General features: G+C 45.2%; 1 protein-coding gene across 7 annotated transcripts in view; it reads right to left on the bottom strand.

Annotated features, from left to right (window-relative positions):
- Positions 1–14926: 14926 nt before the first annotated feature.
- NOD1 (nucleotide binding oligomerization domain containing 1) overlaps positions 14927–21513 on the bottom strand; it is a 49928-nt gene continuing 43341 nt past the window's right edge. For all 7 annotated transcript variants that reach the window (XM_001085719.5, XM_028845902.2, XM_077996970.1 and 4 more), the window contains 2 exons: positions 20502–20585; positions 14927–16108 (listed from right to left, as the gene is read on the bottom strand). In XM_001085719.5, the coding sequence (XP_001085719.3) occupies positions 16036–16108; positions 20502–20585 (157 nt within the window). In that variant the 3' untranslated portion in view covers positions 14927–16035. The remainder of the gene's footprint in view (positions 16109–20501; positions 20586–21513) is intronic.

Here is a 21513-nt window from a genome sequence, read left to right as displayed (position 1 = left end):
AATTTGGCACGTCTGTGAAAATTAAAAGTCTGATTTGGATATAACAATTGAGACTGATTAGCAAAGATGTCTAATTATAAAAATTAAATTCCAAATATACTTTTTGTTTTTTTTGGTCAAAGAACAAAGACTAGGTTATAGCCAAGGAATTCTGGCTTCCTATATCCCTAAGCTTTCTTTTTCTTTTTCTTTTTCTTTTTTTTTTCTTTTTTGAGATGGAGTCTCACTCTGTCACCTAGGCTAGAGTGCAGTGGCACGATCTCGGCTCACTGCAACCTCCGCCTCCCGGGTTCATGCGATTCTCCTGTCTCAGCCTCCTGAGTAGCTGGGATTACAAGTGCACACCACCACACCCGGCTAATTTTTTGTATTTTTAGTAGAGATGAGGTTTCACTATGTTGCCCAGACTGGTCTCGAACTCCCGACCTCATGATCTGCCCACCTTGGCCTCCCAAAGTGTTGGGATTATAGGCGTGAGCCACCGCACCCAGCCCCTAGGCTTTATTTCTAAGGTTATCAATACCTTCTTCCCCTTGATCCTTATTTTTTATGTGATCAACATAATACTTGAGATTAACCAGTTCAAACAACGTGATTACAAAACCTATGCACACCTTGAGTGTAATAAAGAGAAACAGAGAGCTTTTTTCCCTTTAGAAAATATATCATACAAGAAAGCAATAGTAACTAGTTCTCAACCTCCTTCTCTTTTTCTTTTGAGCTGCTGGCCAGAAGATCTCTGATGTATTGGACATTGTGACTAGATACCTTCAGTATACACATGACTATTCTGAAAGCTTATTATCTCTACCACTAGAAAATAGATCCATAACTTTTGCAGTCCTTGTGCCTTTTACTCTGAACTTGTCTCTCCTGAGACTCTATTAAATACAATGGTGCTTGAGGAAAACACTGCCAAAATAGCTCTGCCTTTCATAAGGTTATGTAAGAAAAATGGGAAAAGCATTCTAGCAAAGTGGTCATGAAAAGATTGTAGTGAGTTCAATTCTGTCAAGTCCTGATTTCTGTATATCATTTTGCTTATTTCTCTTAAAATCCAGAAAGGTCATACCCAAATGGGTGAAAATGCTGATCACTTTTACCTTTTAACTGCATAAAACTTTCACCAAGGCAGAAAATCGCGGCTAAAATATTGACATAAGATGGACCAACCTGATTTGTTTCTTTTCTTGAACTGCTAAGCCAAGACGAGATGAGTGTTGGGCCTTTGTTTTTATTTTTTAATGGGTAATTTGAAATATATACGAAAGTAGAGAGGATGGTTCAGTCATCCCTCAATATCTGTGAGGGATTGGTCTGAGGACCCCCTGTGAATACCAAAGCCTGCTGACACTTAAGTCCCTGCTATAAAATGGCAGAGTATTTGCATATAACCCATGCACATCCTCCCATGTACTTTAAATCATCTTCAGATTACTTGTAGTACCTAAAACCAAGTAAATGCTATGTAAATAGTTGTCATATTGTATTGTTTAAGGAATAATGACAAGAAAAAGAAATCTGTACATGCTCAGTATAGACACAACCATCATAGACCTAACTACACTTTTGATCTGATTTGAATCCGCAGATGCAGAACCCTACAGAGGGCTATGTAGTGAAATGCCACACCTGTCCCCTAACTTCGGCAATTACCAACCCATGGCCAATCTTGTCGTCTGCACTCTCCATCCCCAAATATATTAAAATGTATTACTTTAAAGCAAAAGCTTGATATTATTTCATCCATAACTGCTTCAATGTGTATCTCTACAAGACAGGGACTCTTCAAAAACATAACTACAATACCATTATCACACATTTTAAAATTACCAGTTTTGGAGGCAAAAGGTGTGTCTATAAATGGGGAGAATGAAGCAAAGAATATAAGTGGACATAGAACAGGAGAAACAAACAAACAAAAAAGACTGAGTCTCTGAAGTCCTGAAAGGGGTTCCAGTCCACAGGTCTCCCTTTGATGTTGACAGTCACCTCATCTCTTTGTATCATTCTAATAAATCCCCTCTTTTTTGATTACACTGAGTTGAACTTCAGTAATTTTAATTTGGAAGCATCATGACTAATATTACTGCTATCTGGACAGCTTAGTGTTACTCTTCTCTCCATATTTGTTTATTTGTTTATCATACCATTCAATTTAGTTAATGCCAGTGACTACTGTTTATTGAACACTGATCATGTACTTGGCACTCTACCAAGTGTAGAGATTAAACTACACTAATTTCACAATAACCCAATAAAAAAGTATTTCCATATCTTGTAGATAAAGAAATGGAGGTCTACCTGGATTAGGTATTATTCCCAGGTTAAACAGTTAACAAGTGTGGAACCAAAATCTCACCCAGATCTTTCTGGCCCTCAGCCTGTTCCCACTATGCCATGCTGCATCTAACAAACGTGATTTTTATTTTCTAAAAAAGCCAGTACAATTCTGTAGTACCTGCTGTTCATCATATTGTTTACTCATCTTCCTAGGCACACAACTACTCCTTCATGGCACTTAGGCTTGGTCACGTGATTGGGTTCTGGCCTATGGAGTGTGAGTAGAAGATATGGCATATTTCTTGGCTGGGCCCAATAAAACTTCCCATTGGCTGTCCTCTTTGCTCTCTCTGCTTTTGCTGTCAGGCTGATGATGCCCAAGGTGACCTTAGGAACCACTCATTGGTGATGGGAAAGACTGACATCCTGAGTCTCTGAGTGACTGTATGGGACAGAGCCCCGCTGCCACCAATCTGAAACCTCTTTGGACTGTTCACATGAGCAAGAGATGAACTTCTATTGTGTTTAAGCCATTGTGTATTTAGCATTCTATTTATTATTACAGCAGTTAGCCTTCCTTAACTTTTATGTACTGTTTCAATTATCTTTTACTGAGTAACAAACTACCCCCAACATTTAGCGACTTAAAACCACAGTCTTAAATTAACTCATGATTCTGTGGGTCAGAAATTTGGGCTCTTGCCCCTGCTTGTTCATGTGGCTACAGTGAGCAGGTGGGCAGCTGGGGGCTAGTTGGTCCAGCATTGCCTCACTCACATATCTGGAAATAGGTGCCGACTGGACCATGTGTCTCCAGCAGGCCTGCCTGAGATTTTTCACATGTTGGTGGAAGTGTTCCCAGCAGCAAGAGAGGGCAAACCCCAATCTGCAAGTACGTCTCAAGCTCCTACTTGCATCGTGTTTGCCGACGTGCCATTATCCAGTGTGAGTCACCTGCGTAGAGGGCAGTATGATTTTTTGGGGACTATTTACTGCAGCAATCTGCCATATGTACAAGAGTTAGGCAAATCATTTACATATATACGACATCTTAGTCACATATTTAATACCAGAGTCCCACTCTGAGACTGTTTTCATAACCCCTGAATCAAGTTCTATTTAATAATATCTGATAATCATTTATTTTTTACTTTTCAGGTCTATATATGAGAATAAAATATTTTACCAATACATCATACATTTAGGTTAGTAGAATTGGGATTTAAAGAAATGAACCCAGTTTCATCTTTGCCATTAACATTGAGCTCCCTTTGTTTTAAGTCAGATGCACTAACCCTCCCTAGACTCCATATCCCCTCTGAGCTACTGTCATGTCCTGTCCCCTTCACATCATATTTCTTTCTTTCCTTTTTTTTTTTTTTTCTTTTTTGAGACAGAGTCTTGCTCTGTCACCACCCAGGCTGGAGTGCAATGGCACGATCTTGGTCACTGCAACCTCTGCCTCCCAGGTTCAAGAGATTCTCCTTCCTCAGCCTCCGGAGTAGCTGGGATTACAGGCACCCACAACCACGCCCGGCCAATTTTTATATTTTTAGTAGAGACGGGATTTCACCATGTTAGTCTTGCTGGGGTTGAACTCCTGACCTCAGGTGATCCACCCGCCTCAGCCCCCAAAGTGCCGGGATTACAGACATGAGCCACTACGCCCCAGCCCACATTGTATTTCTTGAAGGATATCCTCATCTTCCAGTTATTTCTCAATCCTTTTCAGTCTGGCTTCCTTGCATTAATTCATGAAAACAGCTCTTATGAGGGTGACCCATGACCTTCCTGTCACTAAATCCATGGGCATGAAACTTTCTTACTGGTGGTTGACTTCTTCTCAATACCACACCACCATCCCTCTGCTTTTCCTTCAACCTTTCTGGCCTTGTCTTAGTTTCCTTTGAAGAGTTATCCTCCTTTACCTTGTCTTTAAGTGACAGAATTCCTCAAGACTCCGTGCTTTGTCTTTTCTCACTCTACTCTTGCCCTAGGTTGGCCTCATCATTGACCATGTCTTCAATACCATCTATATCCTGTTGAGTCCCAAACTTGTTTCTCTACCTTGGGCCTCTCCGTTAAGCCTCAGCCCTGTGTATCTCCAGCTGTTTATCTCACAGGCACCTCAAACTCAATTTATGTCCACACCGACCCTGTGCTTCCTCCTCACTCAACCTTCCCTCCAAACAAAATCCAGTTCTTTTCTAGTAGTTTCAGAATGACCCCACAATCCAAAAGCCTGTGAATCATCCTTGACTCCCTGTACCATCTCTGCCCCCTGTGCCATCCTTCGCCCATTCCCGTTGTGCCCCTTTCTTTTCTGGGAAAATCTCCCACCGTGAGTCATCTGGGTGGTTGACAGTGCCCCAGCTCCCACTGTGAAAGACAAAGGGGCTAACGTCCTCCCTCTCTCTGTCTCCTAGCAGCTGAAGCATCGCCTGTGACCGGACCTTGGTTGATTGGCTGTGTCTGCCAAGAACTTTGCATAGTGAGAGTAAAACCAAGAAGGTACCATTAGAAGTCATTCATGAATGTATCAGTGGAGTTCTGGCTGTGTTGATCCTGCTTCGTGTATTTCTTAGCCTTCCAGAACTCTCTTGGTTCCTGCCCCACCACATTTTCCATGCTGGTGTGCTAGCCCCCAGTAGATTTGTCCTACAAATGCCCCCATTTGTTTAAGATGCCCAGAGAAGGGTTTTGTTATTTGCCACCAGAAAAGCTGTGACCAATACAAGCACTGATGTTCCAGGTGGATTCAGATGCCATCACAAAATTTTCTCCACTAATCGAAGACCCAGCCACAGAATGCACAAAATAGCTCTCAAGATCTCTGCATGCAATATCAGTGCCCATGAGTCCCTGTGGCCGTTTCTCAGTCCTGCCCATAAGCCACCATCATCTCTGCCTCAACTTCTGCGAGAGCCTTCCACCTGGTTGTCTCATGAGGTCCTCAACGCATTCTTCATACTGCAGCCAAAGCCATCTTCTCAGAATGTAAGCCTGATGGTGCCACTCCTCTCTGATGAAATTGTTCAGGGGCTTCACATTTCTGTGAAAGACCAAAATCCTTAAACTTTTCTGACCTTTACTCACAATAAGAAATACAGTTTATATTGAAACTCAGTACACTTGATGTATATTTTATAAAAGTGTCATAAGACAATACTTACCCTTTATTTGATTAACAAATACTTGCATGGCAGTTACTGATTGCCAGACACTGTTCTTGGTGTGCTCCGAGTAGTAACTCGTTTCTAGTCCCCGTAAGAACCCATGTGATGCACATGTTCTTATGACCACTTTAAAGCTAAGACCACTCGGGCACAGAGAAGTTCAGTTGCTTGTCTGAGGTTGTACAGTTAATGAGTGGCAGTCTGGGTCCAGACCTGTGCTTGTCACTGCTTCTTGGTGCTACTCTGTGGTGGACTCTGATATTCTATTCTGTTTCATTTTTTAAAAACAGAGATTGGGCGTATACCACATTGCTTTCACAACCTCCTAGCAGGTCACAGTATACAGTTTAAAAAACACTGGCCTCTCTTGGGGTGGGCCCCTACCTTGTATTTCCCAGCTCTACCTATGCCGTGCTCCTCCTTGAGTTCTGTGCTCCAGTTTTCATGGCCAGGCTCCTCAGAGCCATGGGGCCTTGGCCCATGCTGTTCATTTACTGAACCTCACTGTCCTCCCTGCAGATCGTGTCCTTGATTCCAAGGGAGATCAGTACACCTATGATAGGCCCTGAAAGCCCTTGCACCTCTCCTCGGGCACTCATCATGGTTGCAGTTTGGCAGTTATCCGCTTGGTGGTTTGAATAAATATATCCATCTTCCCCGCTAGACTGTACATGCTGCGAGGGTAGGGTCTCTGCGTGTTTTTAGTTCACTGTTGAGAGAGGTGATCTGCCCTGAGTCCTGAGCATCCAGCACATTCTTGCTGGGTATGCACACAAGGCGAGGTCCTGACCACTCTACTCAGGCTGCTTCTCAGCAGACATTATGTTTGCAGCAGACAACCTGGAGGATAAAGTAGTAGCTCCCTCCAGTTCAGAGAGCAGACTTGCTGCTGCTTGCTATAAAATGGCAGGTTCCTCAAGCTCGGTGTTTTTCAGCTGCCATGCAAAGCCACTGTATGCGTAGCATCCACTTGTGCCCCAGCACACGGTCTTTGTGGACTACGGGGCACAGTGGCTGATGCAGACATGCTCGTGCTCATGTTGTCTACCGCTCTGTGGATCATAAAGTCTTGCACTTCTGACCCAGGAGGCTCGCGCCCTGTGCCAGCATCCACAAAACAGTAACAGTCTAACTTGCTAACTTGCAAGTAGGGTGAAAAGTTCAGACATGACACTAACGATTTCCTATCAGCCAGCACAGTACCTGGCCTAAAGCAGATGTTCAGTATTTATTTGTGAAACAAATGGATGGTTGGATAGATAGAAAGTGGATGGACTTTGAGCTCTGCTTAAGGCATTGCAGGGATCAAACCCTTTCAGAAATGCCAACCATACTCTGGAATGATTCTGGAACTCTGGAGAAGGCAATTGAGGAGAACTGAAGATTATCTTGACCTGAAATTTCTCATCCTTTGTGTTTCTAAGTAAAGTTTTTGGATCAGCCAGCTCCTTTTCTACTATTAAGCTATCTAACATGGATAGTCCTGTGAAACAGTTGCATTTTATTCTGAATTACCTGAATGAGTCTGATGTCCCCAATACCTAGCGAAGCTCAGCAATGAGGCATGGGGTGGGCTGATGTGGGAAGTAGGCAGCCGGAGTGGCAGAGGCCTGGGTGCTATTTTAAAAGGGAATTCTGGGTATCCCTGGGTCTCTTAGAGGGGGAGTTCAGGAGGGGGAACTGGAAAGTGAGAAAGGGAAGTTGGCACAGCAGCAATGCCAGAGTTAGCCTCAAGTTCTCCCCAAAGGCCAGGTGGCAGTAATTCAGGACATGTTGCAGAAATGATCCCTGAAGCAGCTGGGACCAGAAAACTTCAGACAACAACTGTCCCCGCTAGGAGGGCCTGTTCCCCTTTCACAAACAGCACCGCTTCTCCTAACATAAGCACTGTTCTTGCACACAGATAAAACTGTCTTTAGGGTAGAGTGAAAAGAGAATAAGAATGTTAAATTTGTAACTATTAAGATGTACTGAAAGTTGAATAATGTGCAGAAAGCAAATCGCTGTTCACAGAGAGAGAGGGTGATAGAAAGGTTCTTGAAGACAGCAAGTGTGAGAAGACTTATCTAGGGTTTGATGAGATTTTCAGCAAGAGCTTTATCATCCCCACAGGGGCAAAATTGATTCTTGGGAGACAAAAAGGAACTTAGATATTCGATGGTTTGTGGCCTTCAGAGGGCTGCAATTGTACATAAACAGAAACACAGTGTATCAGTGGTATTAAAATTTCACGATGGGAGAGAGATTGGGGAAAATATCTAAAATATCTCCTTACAGGGGTGATAATGAAAAGCAATGGACTAGAGGATTCAAGTGAAAGAGTTTTGACCACCAGTGAGTCCTCCTGGGAAAGTGAATTGGAAACAAGCTAAGTGCATTTTCTCAGCAGAAGGAAGAAGATCTTACACGTCACCTAATGAATATCCACTTGGGAATCTGAAGGCAGCAGTGGGCAGCTGAGCTGTCCCCACAGCTGTTCGGCAGGCGATGAGCTTACTGGCTCCAGGAAATGTCAGTGTGCTCGGGATGCAGCTGATGGCCTCAGGCACCAGGCCAGTCCCCGGACACACCAGTAGGATGGTGGCAATAGAGGGTGGAAGCTAAGATTCCAGGAATTAGCCCACCCACTTCCTTCCTCCCTTTCTGTTCTGTTCTCATCTCCCTCCTTCCTAGTCTTCTCTCCAGCTTGCTCATTCATTTTTACTATAGGCAGGGGAATCAGGAGCAATGTTCATCAGTGAATGAAAGGAGTGCTGGACAGAGAACCACATTCTGACATCAAAGAAAGAACCTTCAATCATATGATTTTAGTGTGGAAAACCAGATGATACACTCTAACATCTATGAAATCAAATCAAAATGCAAATCGGTTTATGACTTTCCTAATCTATGTTTCTGGATATGTGTTCACTGGGACACGTGGCTCCTTAACAGGATAAGACTGAAGACAATTTCAAGTATAGACAATAGTTAGTTCCAGTCCCACAGGTATTCAGCCTTGGAAATGACTTCTGGTCTCTGGGCTTAAAAGACCGGACTTTGCTATCAGTTTGAAAATGGCAGTGTCATGGAGGGGCTCTTAATGTTAGGAAGGGTGGCCTGGCAGAGTCTCCTGTTTTATCTTGCCCTATCCCTGATGCTCATTAAGGCAGTGCTGGAGGAAAAAGGTCTCATTAGGTAATAGGAGTTGCTACTGGGGACTGTTTAAAGTGCTTTACACCTATTAATTCATTTACTCACAACCAGACAATTCTGCAAGGAGAGCACTGTTTTATAAACTCTTATGGATGGGGAGCTCAGACACAGAAAAGCTAAGTCATTCGTCCAAGGTCACACGGCTTCTGGTAGCACCAGGATTTGAACCCAGATCCTCAGTCTCCAGAGAACTTGCCACAATAGTGTTCTTTTAATGTGCCCTCAGCCGACTCTTGCACTTACTGATATCTTTGAACTCATGAATGAAGGGGCTTAAAATTGTTTTTAACACAATGTACTTTGGTTTGAGTCTTATGTAAATAGAACAATGTGCCAGTCACCAGACCCCATGCACAGTTGAATCCTTTGGCCACTTACATAATGGATTAATTACTGGACACGTGCTGCCCTCTTGTGATGAAAGTCACTCAATTGCAACCTTCTCTACTTCTCTGGAATGCACCCACTTACTTCCTTTGTTCCAGTCTCATGGTTGGGGGATGGAGGATCTGTAGCCAGTGATGAAGCTGTTGGCTCTGTAGAGCCAAGATGTCACCTGCCATTCTGCAGGGTGCTCCCGGGCTGTTGGCTCTGTAGAGTCAAGATGTCACCTGCCATTCTGCAGGGTGCTCCCGGCCTGTGACTCCAGCCATGAGACATGACCCCAGAGTCTTGCAACTTTTAGCACCTGGATATAGGAGAAAAGATCAGGCTTCCTGAAGGAACATTCCCCATCTGTGTCCTTGGGGAAAGAGCTCCATCTTGCTTAACTTGCCCTAGCAGACTGGAACCAGTGATAGTGACAGGAGGCAGCCAAATGCCTAGGCAAATGGGGCAGGTCCCAGGTGAAACTCCACCTTAAAGCCAAAAAACGGCCTGAGGGGTGAAAGACTGGATTGCTAGTCCCTGATGAAACCCACAACCCAGAGTGAGAACTTCTGTTCCTGTTTGCCCACCCTTTCCTGATTGATTCTTTTTTTTTTTTTTTTTTTTTTTTTTGAGAAGGAGTCTCACTTTGTCTCCCAGGCTGGAGTGCAGTGGCGTGATCTCAGCTCACTGCAAGCTCCGCCTCCCGGGTTCACGCCATTCTCCTGCCTCAGCCTCCCAGTAGCTGGGACTACAGGCGCCCTCCACCACACCCGGCTAATTTTTTGTATTTTTAGTAGAGATGGGGTTTCACCGTGTTAGCCAGGATGGTCTCGATCTCCTGACCTCGTGATCCACCCGCCTCAGCCTCCCAAAGTGCTGGGATTACAGGCGTGAGCCACTGCGCCTGGTCTCCTGATTGATTCTTTCTGAATAATGCCTTTTAACCAATCGAATGTTGCCTTTTCCAATATTACCTATGACCTGCCCCTTTCCCATTCTGAGTCCATAAAAGCCCCAGACTCAGTCACAGTGGGGGGGCTTTCCCACCTTCAGGTAGGGGGACCACCCCTGTATCCCCTCTCCACTGAAAACTGTTTCATCACTCAAACTCCTTGCCTTGCTCACTCTCCGATTGTCAGCATATCCTCATTCTTCTTGGGAATGGGACAAGCACTCGGGAACCAGTGCACAAGCCAGACTTGTCCCAGGCAGGCCATCTCCTGCAGCAGGTAGCATGACTGAACAAGGCCCAGGTGGGGCATCTCCAGCTAGAGGTCCCTGGCTTGCAAAGTGGCCAAGAAAAAAATCCTGTGTCACTAGGTAATAGATTTGGCAGAAAGGTGGTCAGTTGCAGAGTGAACTGAAGGTCACAAACCCTTTCAGAACAGAGGGAAAATAAAACCAGACAGAAGACCTGTGTTCTAGTTCTTGTTCTACCAGTAGTTAAAGTGACCTTGAGTGAGTATCTTTTTCTCTCTGACACCAGTTTCCTCACTGGGAGAATGAGGAGATTGAAAACTTAGATATTGCCAGGCAAAACATTCTGCATTTGCCTAGATCCCTTCCCTGAGGAGTTTTGTGTTGCTTTTTTTATTTTTATACAAATCCTGATTAATAAGATACATATTCATATTATTAGTCCTCAGTTTCTTCATTCAGGAAATAATTCTACTTCACAGGGTCATTGGGAGGAAGAAGTTTTTATTTGGCCTGATGTTTATGGGTTTAGCCAGGCTGGGTTTGTTTAGGCAAAGCAAGGACACATACACATATTTATAAATGAAAAGGTTTTAAATCAAGGAAAACTGATTTTTAAGATTCTGACACTTGCCCACTAGTAAGTGGTTATCTTCAATGGTGCCACTTTAAAACAGATGTTGATGTGTTCATTTATTCTTCCCTGCAGTCAGTCATTGGCATAGCACATGTATGTGTGTGGGAAGTGCCTGAACACTGGTCTGGTGTGAGTGTGAGGGTTAGGGCAGGGAGTTTTATTCTATTCAAAGGAGGCACTGCTGGCTTCACATTACATTGGTCTCTAATTTTCACTTGCTTCCAAACTTATTACACCCTTGACGTAGGTTAAAAAAATAATATTTCATAGCAAGGATCTGGGTTTTTTTTTGTTTCTGGTTTTGTTTTTATTTTGAGATAGGGTCTCTGTCACCCAGGCTCTGTCACTAACAGGCTTGACCTCCTGGGTTCAAGCGGTCCTCCCATCTCAGCCTCTGGAGTAGCTGGGACCACAGTTGTACATCACGATACCTGGCTAATTAATAGCAGGAATCTTTGCCTTGATAATCTTATTCCAAAGAAATCACTATAAAGAATGTTTTAATTCCACAGAAATATTGTCTATAGTGACCACGACCACAGTCAGCCTGGAAACTTGAAGGTCTAACCTGAATATCTGGAATATTATTAAGCAAATTCTGAAACTGGTAGAATATATTAATAATTATAAAGACTAACAATGTGGGAAAATGACAAAAATCACTGCTAATGTACTCTGTGATTATAGCTATGTAAAAAGATGTCTCAAAGTAGGCAAAGCGTGGAAGATTACATACAAAAATTAAAATAGCTGTGTTAGTGTTGTGTTATTATAAACATTAAATTTTTCCCTTTATGACATTATTGACAAGGCCAATCCCCCTTAAAATGGAGTATTTTCCTATTTGGTGCCACCAAGCCAATACACAAAATCGAAAGCGTGCATCTAGCAGTGCAGGCTTTATTTGATGCCCATAGAATTGAGATGTGGGAACCTGGCTCACAAATCAACTTCTTAGCCCGTGAGGGATAGGGCATCCCCCTATGACAGCCAAGAAATCACAAATATAGGACATCCCTGATGTGAGCCAGGAAGTCACAGATATGGAGCATCTTTAATGAAGGGGCTGGGGAATTAAAAGCAAGGGGGAAAATATTCATGTCTTTTCTAGGAATTAGGTAGATAACTTCTTAGAACCAGAATTTTTGTCTCCCTTTTTTGTCCTTTTATGGTTTCTTCTGGCCATTGTCATGGTGATTGTCTGCTGTCTTGGCACTGGGGGGAGTGTCATTTAGCATGGAAATTAGATTATAATGAAGTTAGAGGTTCTTCAGAGGTCAAGTGAGCTGCCATCTTGGATCCCACCATTCTTAACTGCTTTGATCATGATGGGGAGCTTTTAACTGCAGACATCCTGTTTCATAACCAGAGTTAAAGTGGGGAAGAAATTTACTTAGGTCACACAGGCATTACACTGGGTAACAACATTACTTTGACAACAAAAATAGATGCACTTTATAACAGAAAAGAGTTCAGGAAAAAATTGAGACACTTTAATATTTGTTATTGGCCTGAAAAAGCACCCGAGTAGTCATGGGAAAAATCAGAAACTTGTTTAACATCTTTGCACTTACTTTATAATATACTAAATATTTTTATTATAGGTCAGAGGGGCCTATAACCTTTTCAGTATTTAATGTCTCTAAGAGTCTTAAGCTGGCCTTGGGTGCAGTTCATTCCATTTTAAGGTTGAGTAGGTAGTGCTGGGATGTCCGTTGGTAACATGAGTCTTACCCTCCTCACAATGCCATTCTACTTTCCTAAAATTCTTCTTCATGGACTTGGGTTAATGGTCATGGCTTTGCCTTTCAGCTCTACAGCAAGGTTTTTTTCTTGTAAGGAAGCAATTGGTTACTGGAAACAGACATGTGGTCCACCTGGAAGTGAATCAAAATATGGATGAGCAGAAAGCTCCTTCCCACTTGGCAAAAGCTCATGGGCCTGGCTCCATGGGGTGGTGCCAGCTCCTGCTCTGCTCTGTTGTGCAGCGAAGACACAGGTGCCCCCCGTGTTCAGTGAGTTGACACTTAAATGGCAGTATGCTCTTTGGTAATAATAATGAAAACTAACAGTTAACGCTTTTCACTGACAAAGGTAGGATATTGCAGGAAGCTTGATGTTGAATATTTTGGGGTTTTACTTTGAGAACTCCTAGTCCTGTATTTGACCTAGCTGGAAAGTTCCCTGAGCCTACGAGTGAGAAGGGGACAACTTGGGAGTCCCACGGTGAGCAGAAATGAGACCTGCTGGCTTGATAGTAACTGCCAAACGTTGAACAGGACCCTGTGCCAGGCTTTGTGCCAGCTACTTTCCATGACTCATCTAATCCTCTCAACAACCTTTTGAGTCAGGTTCTGTCAGTTTTTTTGAGGAGGAAATCAAGATTCTGGCCGTCTTAGACTGCTCCAAAGCCACACAGCTGGGCACTCCAGAGAGCTAATACCACGTGGCCACACAGTGACTCCACATGGCTTTTTAAAGAAGTTCCATATCAGCATGGACCTGACATAACTGCAGGGATGAAATATGGGAGCTGAAGCTTCTTTCCCAAAATCAACCAAGATGTCCTGTAGAAAGAAAGAGTCATAGCCCTCGTTTACAGAATTTTTTTTTCAATTGTCTTTTTCTTGAGTAGGAAGAGTCTCCATGTGTCTGCTCAGAAGCTCAGCTGTTTCTAATAAGAGAACCTTTCCATCTAATTAGGAGCCTGATCTCAGTTTTACAGGAGGAATAGAAAATCTGCCACTTGCCGGTTGGACGCAGTTGCTAACGCCTGTAATCCCAGCACTTTGGGAGGCCGAGGCGGGTGGATCACGAGGCCAGGAGATCAAGACCATCCTGGCTAACACGGTGAAACCCCGTCTCTACTAAAAAATACAAAAATTAGCCTGGCGTGGTGGCAGGTGCCTGTAGTCCCAGCTACTCGGAGGCTGAGGCAGGAGAATGGCATGAACCCAGGAGGCAGAGCTTGCAGTGAACCAAGATCACATCACTGCACTCCAGCCTGGGTGACAGAGCAAGACTCTGTCTCAAAAAAAAAAAAAAAAAATCTACCATTTGCCATCTGGACGATCAAAGTATTTCCAAATAGAATTTAAGTCAATACCATGCAAACTCTAATTCCCTAGAGGCAGCAGTTTTAATTTTGATAGTCTCTAGAAGCAATAACATTTAGTAGTTTCTGAGTAAATTTTAGACTCTCAAGGGTTTAGTTTTAGCAGTTTAATAAAATGTGAATTTCATCTGCTAAGAAGTGAACTTCGTGGTAAGACTTGGTGAGTCTGAGGTCTGTGGCCTTCCCCCTTTGACCTTCAGTGGGCCATACTCATTCCCTTGTTCTTTCTGGGCATATTTGCTGCCCAGATTCTGCAGTGAGAAGAGAGTTGCTGCCTTGGGGTGATTATTAGGTGAATACTCAGGTCTGGGGTTGGGAGGGACATGGTAGGAACCACCAAAATTGAGCCTTTAAGGGAACTGCAACCATGTAGTTGCTTAACTGTACAGGATTTCCCCCCGCAACAGTCCCCTTCCTAAGAGGCTGCTCTACAAAGCCAGGCTTGGACTCTAAGAACTCAGAGGTGGACCACTGGAGGCCCTGCACGCCTTCCCCTGTCACGTGCTGCCCCTGGCAGCTCAGTGCTTCTTGCCACAGGTCTACCTGGGTCCTCCACTCAGCAGTGAACAGCTGAGGAAGGTAGTGGACGTCGAACCTGGCCTGCCGGCCCTACCATGGCATGGTGATGAAGGCATGAACTTTGGCTCACTTGGCCTATCCTGGCACCAGCCACCCCCTACTCACAAGTTATTTCCTCTGAGAAGCCACCTGAAGAGATTCGGAGGCCAGATGGAGAGACTTCAGAGGCTGCCGCAGCCTCTTCCTGTCTCTTGGTAAGCAGAGAGGGCTGTGAAGGATCAAACTGGTAACGCCTCTGGCCTTTGTCAAGCTCTCCTCACAGCACATTGCCCCAGAGCCCCTTCCCCCGTGCGGAGGGAGTCAGCATGGGGTTCAGGAGTCAAAGAGTGCTTACCAGGCTGAGTCCCTTCAAAAACTCCAGACTCAACCATAAGAGTGTTTTCAGTATTTTATTAACAAATGAGGGGGCAAGAGGACAAGTGATCTAGTAATATCACCCCCACCCTCATGAGCAGCCACCACAAGCCCACCATGGTGGGAGGTGTCCAACATACTCTGCTGGCCCAGTTCCCAGCTGATGCCCCAAGTCTTGGCGCCAGTTTAGTCGCCCTTCAACTGCTCGGGAGGCAGGATGAGACTTCCTCTCTTCACGAGGTAAGGGAGACAAAAGCAGCCATTTGGATGCCAGGGCCACAAAGGCAAGCCATGCCCTGTTTCTTTGTGGGGACAGAATCAATTCTTCCCGAGGCCAGACACTGTAGCCCACGGTACTCAGCCTTCCAGAGGAGGGTCGCCTAGCAGAGAAGCCCTGAGTGGAAGCAGCATTTTGAAGGCATCATCATTCTTCTTAGACCAGCTAAGAGCTAAGAGGGCATTCTCTGATCTTCGCCAGCAGACAGTGAGACTCCAGGATTAAAATTAAAAGCCTGTGGTGCGTCCTTTCCTTGACACTAACTTTCCACAAAATCTTGGAGGAGTCAAATCCCACACTGCATATACCCCAGTGTCTCCAGCTGTGAAGTGGGACCAGTATCAATACATGGGAAAGTGCTGAGAAGGAAGAAAATATTTTAGGTATAATACTTATCCATCAAACACCTTTTATTCAAGAAGCTTGGCACCAACTTTCTGCCACATCCTCAACTCTTCAATGAAAACAGCAGTGACCAACTCGCTCCCGTTGGTCCCTATGGCAGGCATTGGAATGAGCTGAGGCTGGCCTCCTCTGTTCGGCTCACAGCTTTATTCCTCTAGCTTCAGATAAAAATAATTATAATAGTCAATAAAGTCTCTTCACAGTGTATTTACTGTAACTACAACAGCTCACAAGACACATTCTTTTTCTGCAGAATTGTAGTGGGTACTTAGGGAGTTTGCCAACCAGACCTTCTGCACAGGAAGCTGGCTTGCATCATGGAGGCAGTGGACTCCTGATGGTCCCACCTCTGCAGTCCCCTTTAAGACACTGACACAAAAGACTGCCCGGAGTGGCATTCGCTGCTGAGGTTCTGGGGCAAAAACCCCATGCACAGGAAAGCATCCTCTCAGAAACAGATAATCCGCTTCTCGTCTTCATAGACTTTGGCCTCCTCTGGTTTTATCAGGTTCCCATTTAGGCTGTTGAAAAGGAGGAAGACAAAAGTACACAGATAAAATGTTAAGGACTCTGGCACACTCCTTCCCAAGGTGTGTTCATAGCACACACTCGTGCATCACACAACCCTGAAATTAAGGAACATACCCTTTTCAGATAGTTCCTTCATATTAGCATGGATCCTCTCCAGCTGCCATCGCTTTGTTCACTGAGTCTCACTAAGGTCACCTGTAGCCTCCATAAGCCTGAAGTTAATGACATTTTCCAGGTCTTGGCTTTTTTGGCCCTCACAGGATTTTGGCTGTCCTAACCTCTCCTCTCCCTCCTTCTTAAAGCACTCCCTCCCCTTGGCTTGGTTATATGCCCTGATTTTTCTCCCGCATCCGAGCACTCTACTTCCGTTTCCTTTCCTATATTCTCCTCCATGTGACCTCGACATCTGAGATTTCCTCCAGGCTTGGGGCTAAGCCCTTTTCCCCAGCTGATCTCATCAATGCCACAGCCTTGTTCATCTGTCAGTGGAGGCAGTTACCTGCTTGGCATCCTCACTTGGACCTCTCCCCCGCACCTCAAAGTAGCCACACGTCCTAAGGTCGCCTGGCTTAGTGAATGGACCACTCTCACAGGTTACGTGCAGGTTATTAACCTGGGGGTCAACCTGGACACCTTCCTTCTCATCCCCATGTTCCTTGTATCACAAAGTTCTGTCCTAATTCCTAAGCATCTAGAATGCCTCCCTGGAACCTCTCTCTATCTTCAGCCGACCGTCTTGGTCTGAGCACCCATCATCTCTTCCCTGGATCAGTACAATGTTCTACTGACAGGTCATTTCCACGTACTCTGGCCTTCTCCAGTCCAGTTTCCTAGAAGAGCCAAGAATTGGTCTTTTCGCAATGCAGATCTGATCACGTTCCTCTCCTGCTTCAAACTATTCACCGACTTTCCATCACTTTTAGGATAAAGACCAAAACGCGCATCATGACCCACAGATCTTTTATGGTCCAGTCCCTGTCGCCTATCTCCTCAGCCTCCTGTAGTCTCCTCTTCCACACTGTCTGAACCCCAGGGCACAGCAGCTTCTGGCAGTTCTTCACACTCCCTCTTGCCCCAGACCCTTTGCACATGCTGTTCCCTACTCACCTCAGCTGTCTAGCTCCTATTCATCCTTCATGGCTTAGAGTAAGTGCTGCTTCCTCAGAGAGGCCTTCCCTGCAACCTCATCTAAATCAGGTTCCCTCTTGGCCTTCCCCTTTGTGACAGTACCCATCACAGTTGTAATTTAATAATTACGCAAATGATTTTCTTTTTCTTTAATGTGCATCTCGCTTTCTAGACAGCGAACCCATGAAGCCATGTTGTTCACCACCGGATTTTTGGTGCTAGCACAGTCCCTGATGCTCAAGCATTTCGTTAGTCAAGGAATAAATGAAGACACGGTGCTAGTCCCTAGGACTGGAGCAACGACCTTGACTCAGGCCCCACCCTCCCAGAGCCACAGTCTGGAGGTAGCCTCACAGAAAGCTGTTATACTGGAGTGGGATACATTTCTATAATTTATAGTGTTCATTCTATACCTCTAATTTCTGTTCTTAAAGGCAGAACTCACCAAGGGACTTCAGACTTCCAAGTTATTTTCAGAAAGGAATGAGGTAGAAATAAGTGTCAGTACAGATAACAAGTCCAAGGAGAAGACTCACTCTGTAAGTGCTGGCTCCAAGCAGAGCTGCTCCCTGACCCTGGCTCCCCGGCCAGCTCGACCACAGCCCTGTGGCCTGGTGTGGCAGTCCCTGGCAGGGCCAACAAAGCCACGGCCTTCTCAGAGCCCAGTTCCATGAAGTCACACACACAGGAGCATGCTCTGGAGGCTCCCAGAACAAGCCAGGGACCTAAGTGAAGACACTCCCAAGACCAGCATCCAGGCCGCCTGTCCTGCCCTCTCTGAATTGATGGCCAGTTCCCCTCTCCACCCTGACACAAGTGTAGGCCTTGAAGCTGAAGGCTCCCGGCCCTACTCAAATGGTTCCTTGTGTAGGAGTGGTGGCCCTCAAGAGGGACACAATGCAGATTTTGAAACTTGACAGAATTTAAAGCAACTGTAGGTCTTTACTACCCGCCTGACCAGCTGCAGAGAAAAGTGGAAGCTGACTGCTCTGCAAACTGTTCTGTAGTCCGGCAGTCTCCTTCCTCTCTCGCTCTGCCTGCTGTCCTCAAAACATAAGACGCAGCAGAAATGGAGTGCCCTGAGGGCAAAGCTCCATGCAAACAGTTCCAGCGCCCTCAGGTGCTTCCCAGGCTGCCGGGCAGGCTGGGCCTCGCAGGCACACAGGCCACGGTGTCTGGTTGGATCTGGGCTCTGTTCTCTATGATGGTGTTTTTCTTTTTTTCTTTCTTGTTTTTTGAGACAAAAAGCACCCAGGCTGGACTGCAGTGGCATGATCCTGGCTCACTGCAGCCTTGACCTCCCAAGCATCCATCCTCCCACACCAGCTTCCTCAGTAGCTGGGACTACAGGCACATAGCACCATGTCGGGCTAATTTTTGTAGTGACAGGGTTTTGCATGTTGCCCAGGCTGGTCTCAAACTCCTGTGCTCAAGAGATCTGCCCATTTTGGCCGCTCAAAGCACTGGTATCACAGGCATGAGCCACCACGCCTAGCCAACAGTGTTTTTCAAAAAAAAAAAAAACAAAAAAAAAAACCTTTTGTCTACAACCCCAAATAAGAATTACATTTTACATTGTGAACCAACGCTTATGCAAACACACACCCACTCACATGCAAGCATGAACTAAGATGAATGAAATATTTCCGCACCATGCACATTGCATCCTGATATTCTGTTCTGTTCTGCTTTCTTTTTAAATATTGTTGGTTGCAACTCACCAAACTGATCTGATTTTATGACAAGTTCCAAACAAGTTCTAAAGCAAAGTTTAAAAAACATTGTATGAGGAGCCTATGTTGGCCAAGGAGCCGTTTTTTGTTTTTTGTTTTTAATTGGCTATGAAATTCTCCCCAGTCATGAAAGGAGGACATAGTTAATGAGGAATGGGCACCTGAGCTGAGGGTTTGGGTCCATGGTGAGACTGCCCCTTGGAGCTTAGAGAAGCCACAGTGGGCTCAGGAGCTCCTGTGTTCTTACCAGAAACTGGCTCTGCCTTCTGCCAGTCTCCACATGGGTTGAAGCTTCACATTGGGAAGGGCTGTCTCAGGCTCTGAGGTTCAAAACAAGTTTCCAGAGCATTTACGAGTCTGGGTTGAAGTATCCTGGGCCCTCCATGCTCAGGTTGGGTCAGCCAGCACTTTGGTCACATTAATTGCTGCATCTCCGGCCCCTAACATAGTGCCTGGCATGAAGCAGGTGCACAAGCATGGAGACCGTTGTTTCTATTGGACACCATGCATGCGCTACAGGATTGACTTGGTTTGGCTGTGTCTCCAACCAAATCTCACCTTGAATTATAATAATCCCCACGTGTCAAGGACAGGCCAGGTGGAGATAATTGAATCATGGGGGCAGTTTCCCACATACTGTTCTCATGGTAGTGAATAAGTTTCATGAGATCTGATGGTTTTATAAAGTAGAGTTCCCCTGCACAAGCTCTCTTGCCCACTGCCATGTAAGATGTGACTTTGCTCTTCATTCGCTTTTTGCCATGGGATGGTAAGGCCTCTCCAGCTATGTAGAACTGTGAGTCAATTAATCCTCTCACTTTTATAAATGACCCAGTCTCGGGTATGTCTTTATTAGCAGCATGAGAACAGACTAATACAAGGCCCCTCTCCCAGCATCCACCCAGTCCCACCTCACCCAGGCAATTAAGTTGCTAAGGGAGCTGCTGAGTGGGAAGTGTCTGTGCCTTATGGGAGGCAAGAAAGAAGTGGCATGGCACTCAATGTCACAGTAAAGCAAACTTCTTTTCTTCTTTTCGTATAAGGAAGTTCTCAAAGCAGAAAAAAGAAGTAGATAAAGAGCATAAGTCGGTTCAAGTCAGCCTGGAAATGTCTCACGGAGCCCAGAAAAGGGGAAGAACGAGCTCCAAACTCCTGGCCAACACATCCATCTCTCAATCACTGAGTCCCAGGGGGATTTACTTCCACTAGGAAATCATTTCATTGGCCACTTCCCCCCTCCCACTCAATGAAGGTAGATGGGGGCAGGGGCCCAGGGCAGGAGAGCACAGACTATGGAATCAGGCATTCTGGGCTGAATTCTACCTCTTGTGGTGACCTTGGGCAACTTTATTTCACTGGTCTGGGCCTCTGTCTACATCTGTAAAACAGAGGTAATACCACTACTGCGCAGGGTTGCTGGAGGAATAAACAGAAACCACCCTGCATCGTGCCTTGCACATAGTCAGTGGTGGTGAGTAAACAGTCACTGGTGTTATTACGGTGACAAACGCTGGGATCTTACCAAATCTCTGTTATGCCAGTGTTGTTCTGTAACGCATCTGCTAGCTGGGCAGTCCCCTTAGCTGTGATCTGATTCTGGATAAGCCTGAAAGAAGAACATACCTTGTATAAAACCCATAATACTGGATCAAATTTGACCCCTTCGTGAGGGAGTTGTAAGGGTGTGTTGGGATAAGAGACAAGTTGGTCAGGGGAAGAACCGAGTCTATGTGACTTTGTACTGGCTAAAAGTGTCTAGATCAGATCCACTAGCGTAAAGGACAGCTTGACATTTTTTAAATTTTCTCTTTGTTTTTATAGTGAACACAATGTAATACATGAACAGATGTGTGTGTTTGCATTTTTCATTGCAGAGGTGCATAATCAAAATATATGGCGCCGGGTGTGGTGGCTCACACCTGTAATCCCAGCACTTTGGGTGGCCAACGTGGGTGGATGATGAGTTCAGGAGATTGATACCATCCTGGCCAACCTGTCTCTATTAAAAATACAAAAAAATTAGCTGGGCATGGTGGCACGTGCCTGTAGTCCCAGCTACTCAGGAGGCTGAGGCAGGAGAATTGCTTGAACCGGGAGGTGGAGGTTGCAGTGAGCCAAGATTGCGCCAATGCACTCCAGGTGACAGAGTGAGACTCCGTTTCAATATGTATATATATTTTGGAGACCACCAATCTGAACAACAAATTCTAAGAAACACATCGTGGGAACAGGAAGTCTGACGTCTCCTTCCAGGTAGCAAAGGAAAGGCAAGGCAGGTTTTAAAGTTAACAGGCTACCAACATGCAAGAGGGAGCGGGGAGAAACAGTTATGCTGCCATGAAATAATTCTCATGAACAGTTCTCATGGGGCTCAATGGAAAAGCTTTAATAATGGGGCCTCTGAGAATGCACCCCATTGTTCTGGGTAGCAGTGATTCAAATGAAACAAAGGTTTCAGCAATCGCTAGGAAGCCGGGCCTCTCCTGAAATGCTCCCCTGGGCAGCTATGCTTCCAACTCAACCAGGAAATAAAT

Source organism: Macaca mulatta, chromosome 3, assembly GCF_049350105.2.
Source record: "Macaca mulatta isolate MMU2019108-1 chromosome 3, T2T-MMU8v2.0, whole genome shotgun sequence".
NCBI lineage: Eukaryota > Metazoa > Chordata > Mammalia > Primates > Cercopithecidae > Macaca > Macaca mulatta.
This window is presented reverse-complemented; position numbering and strand designations above follow the sequence as displayed.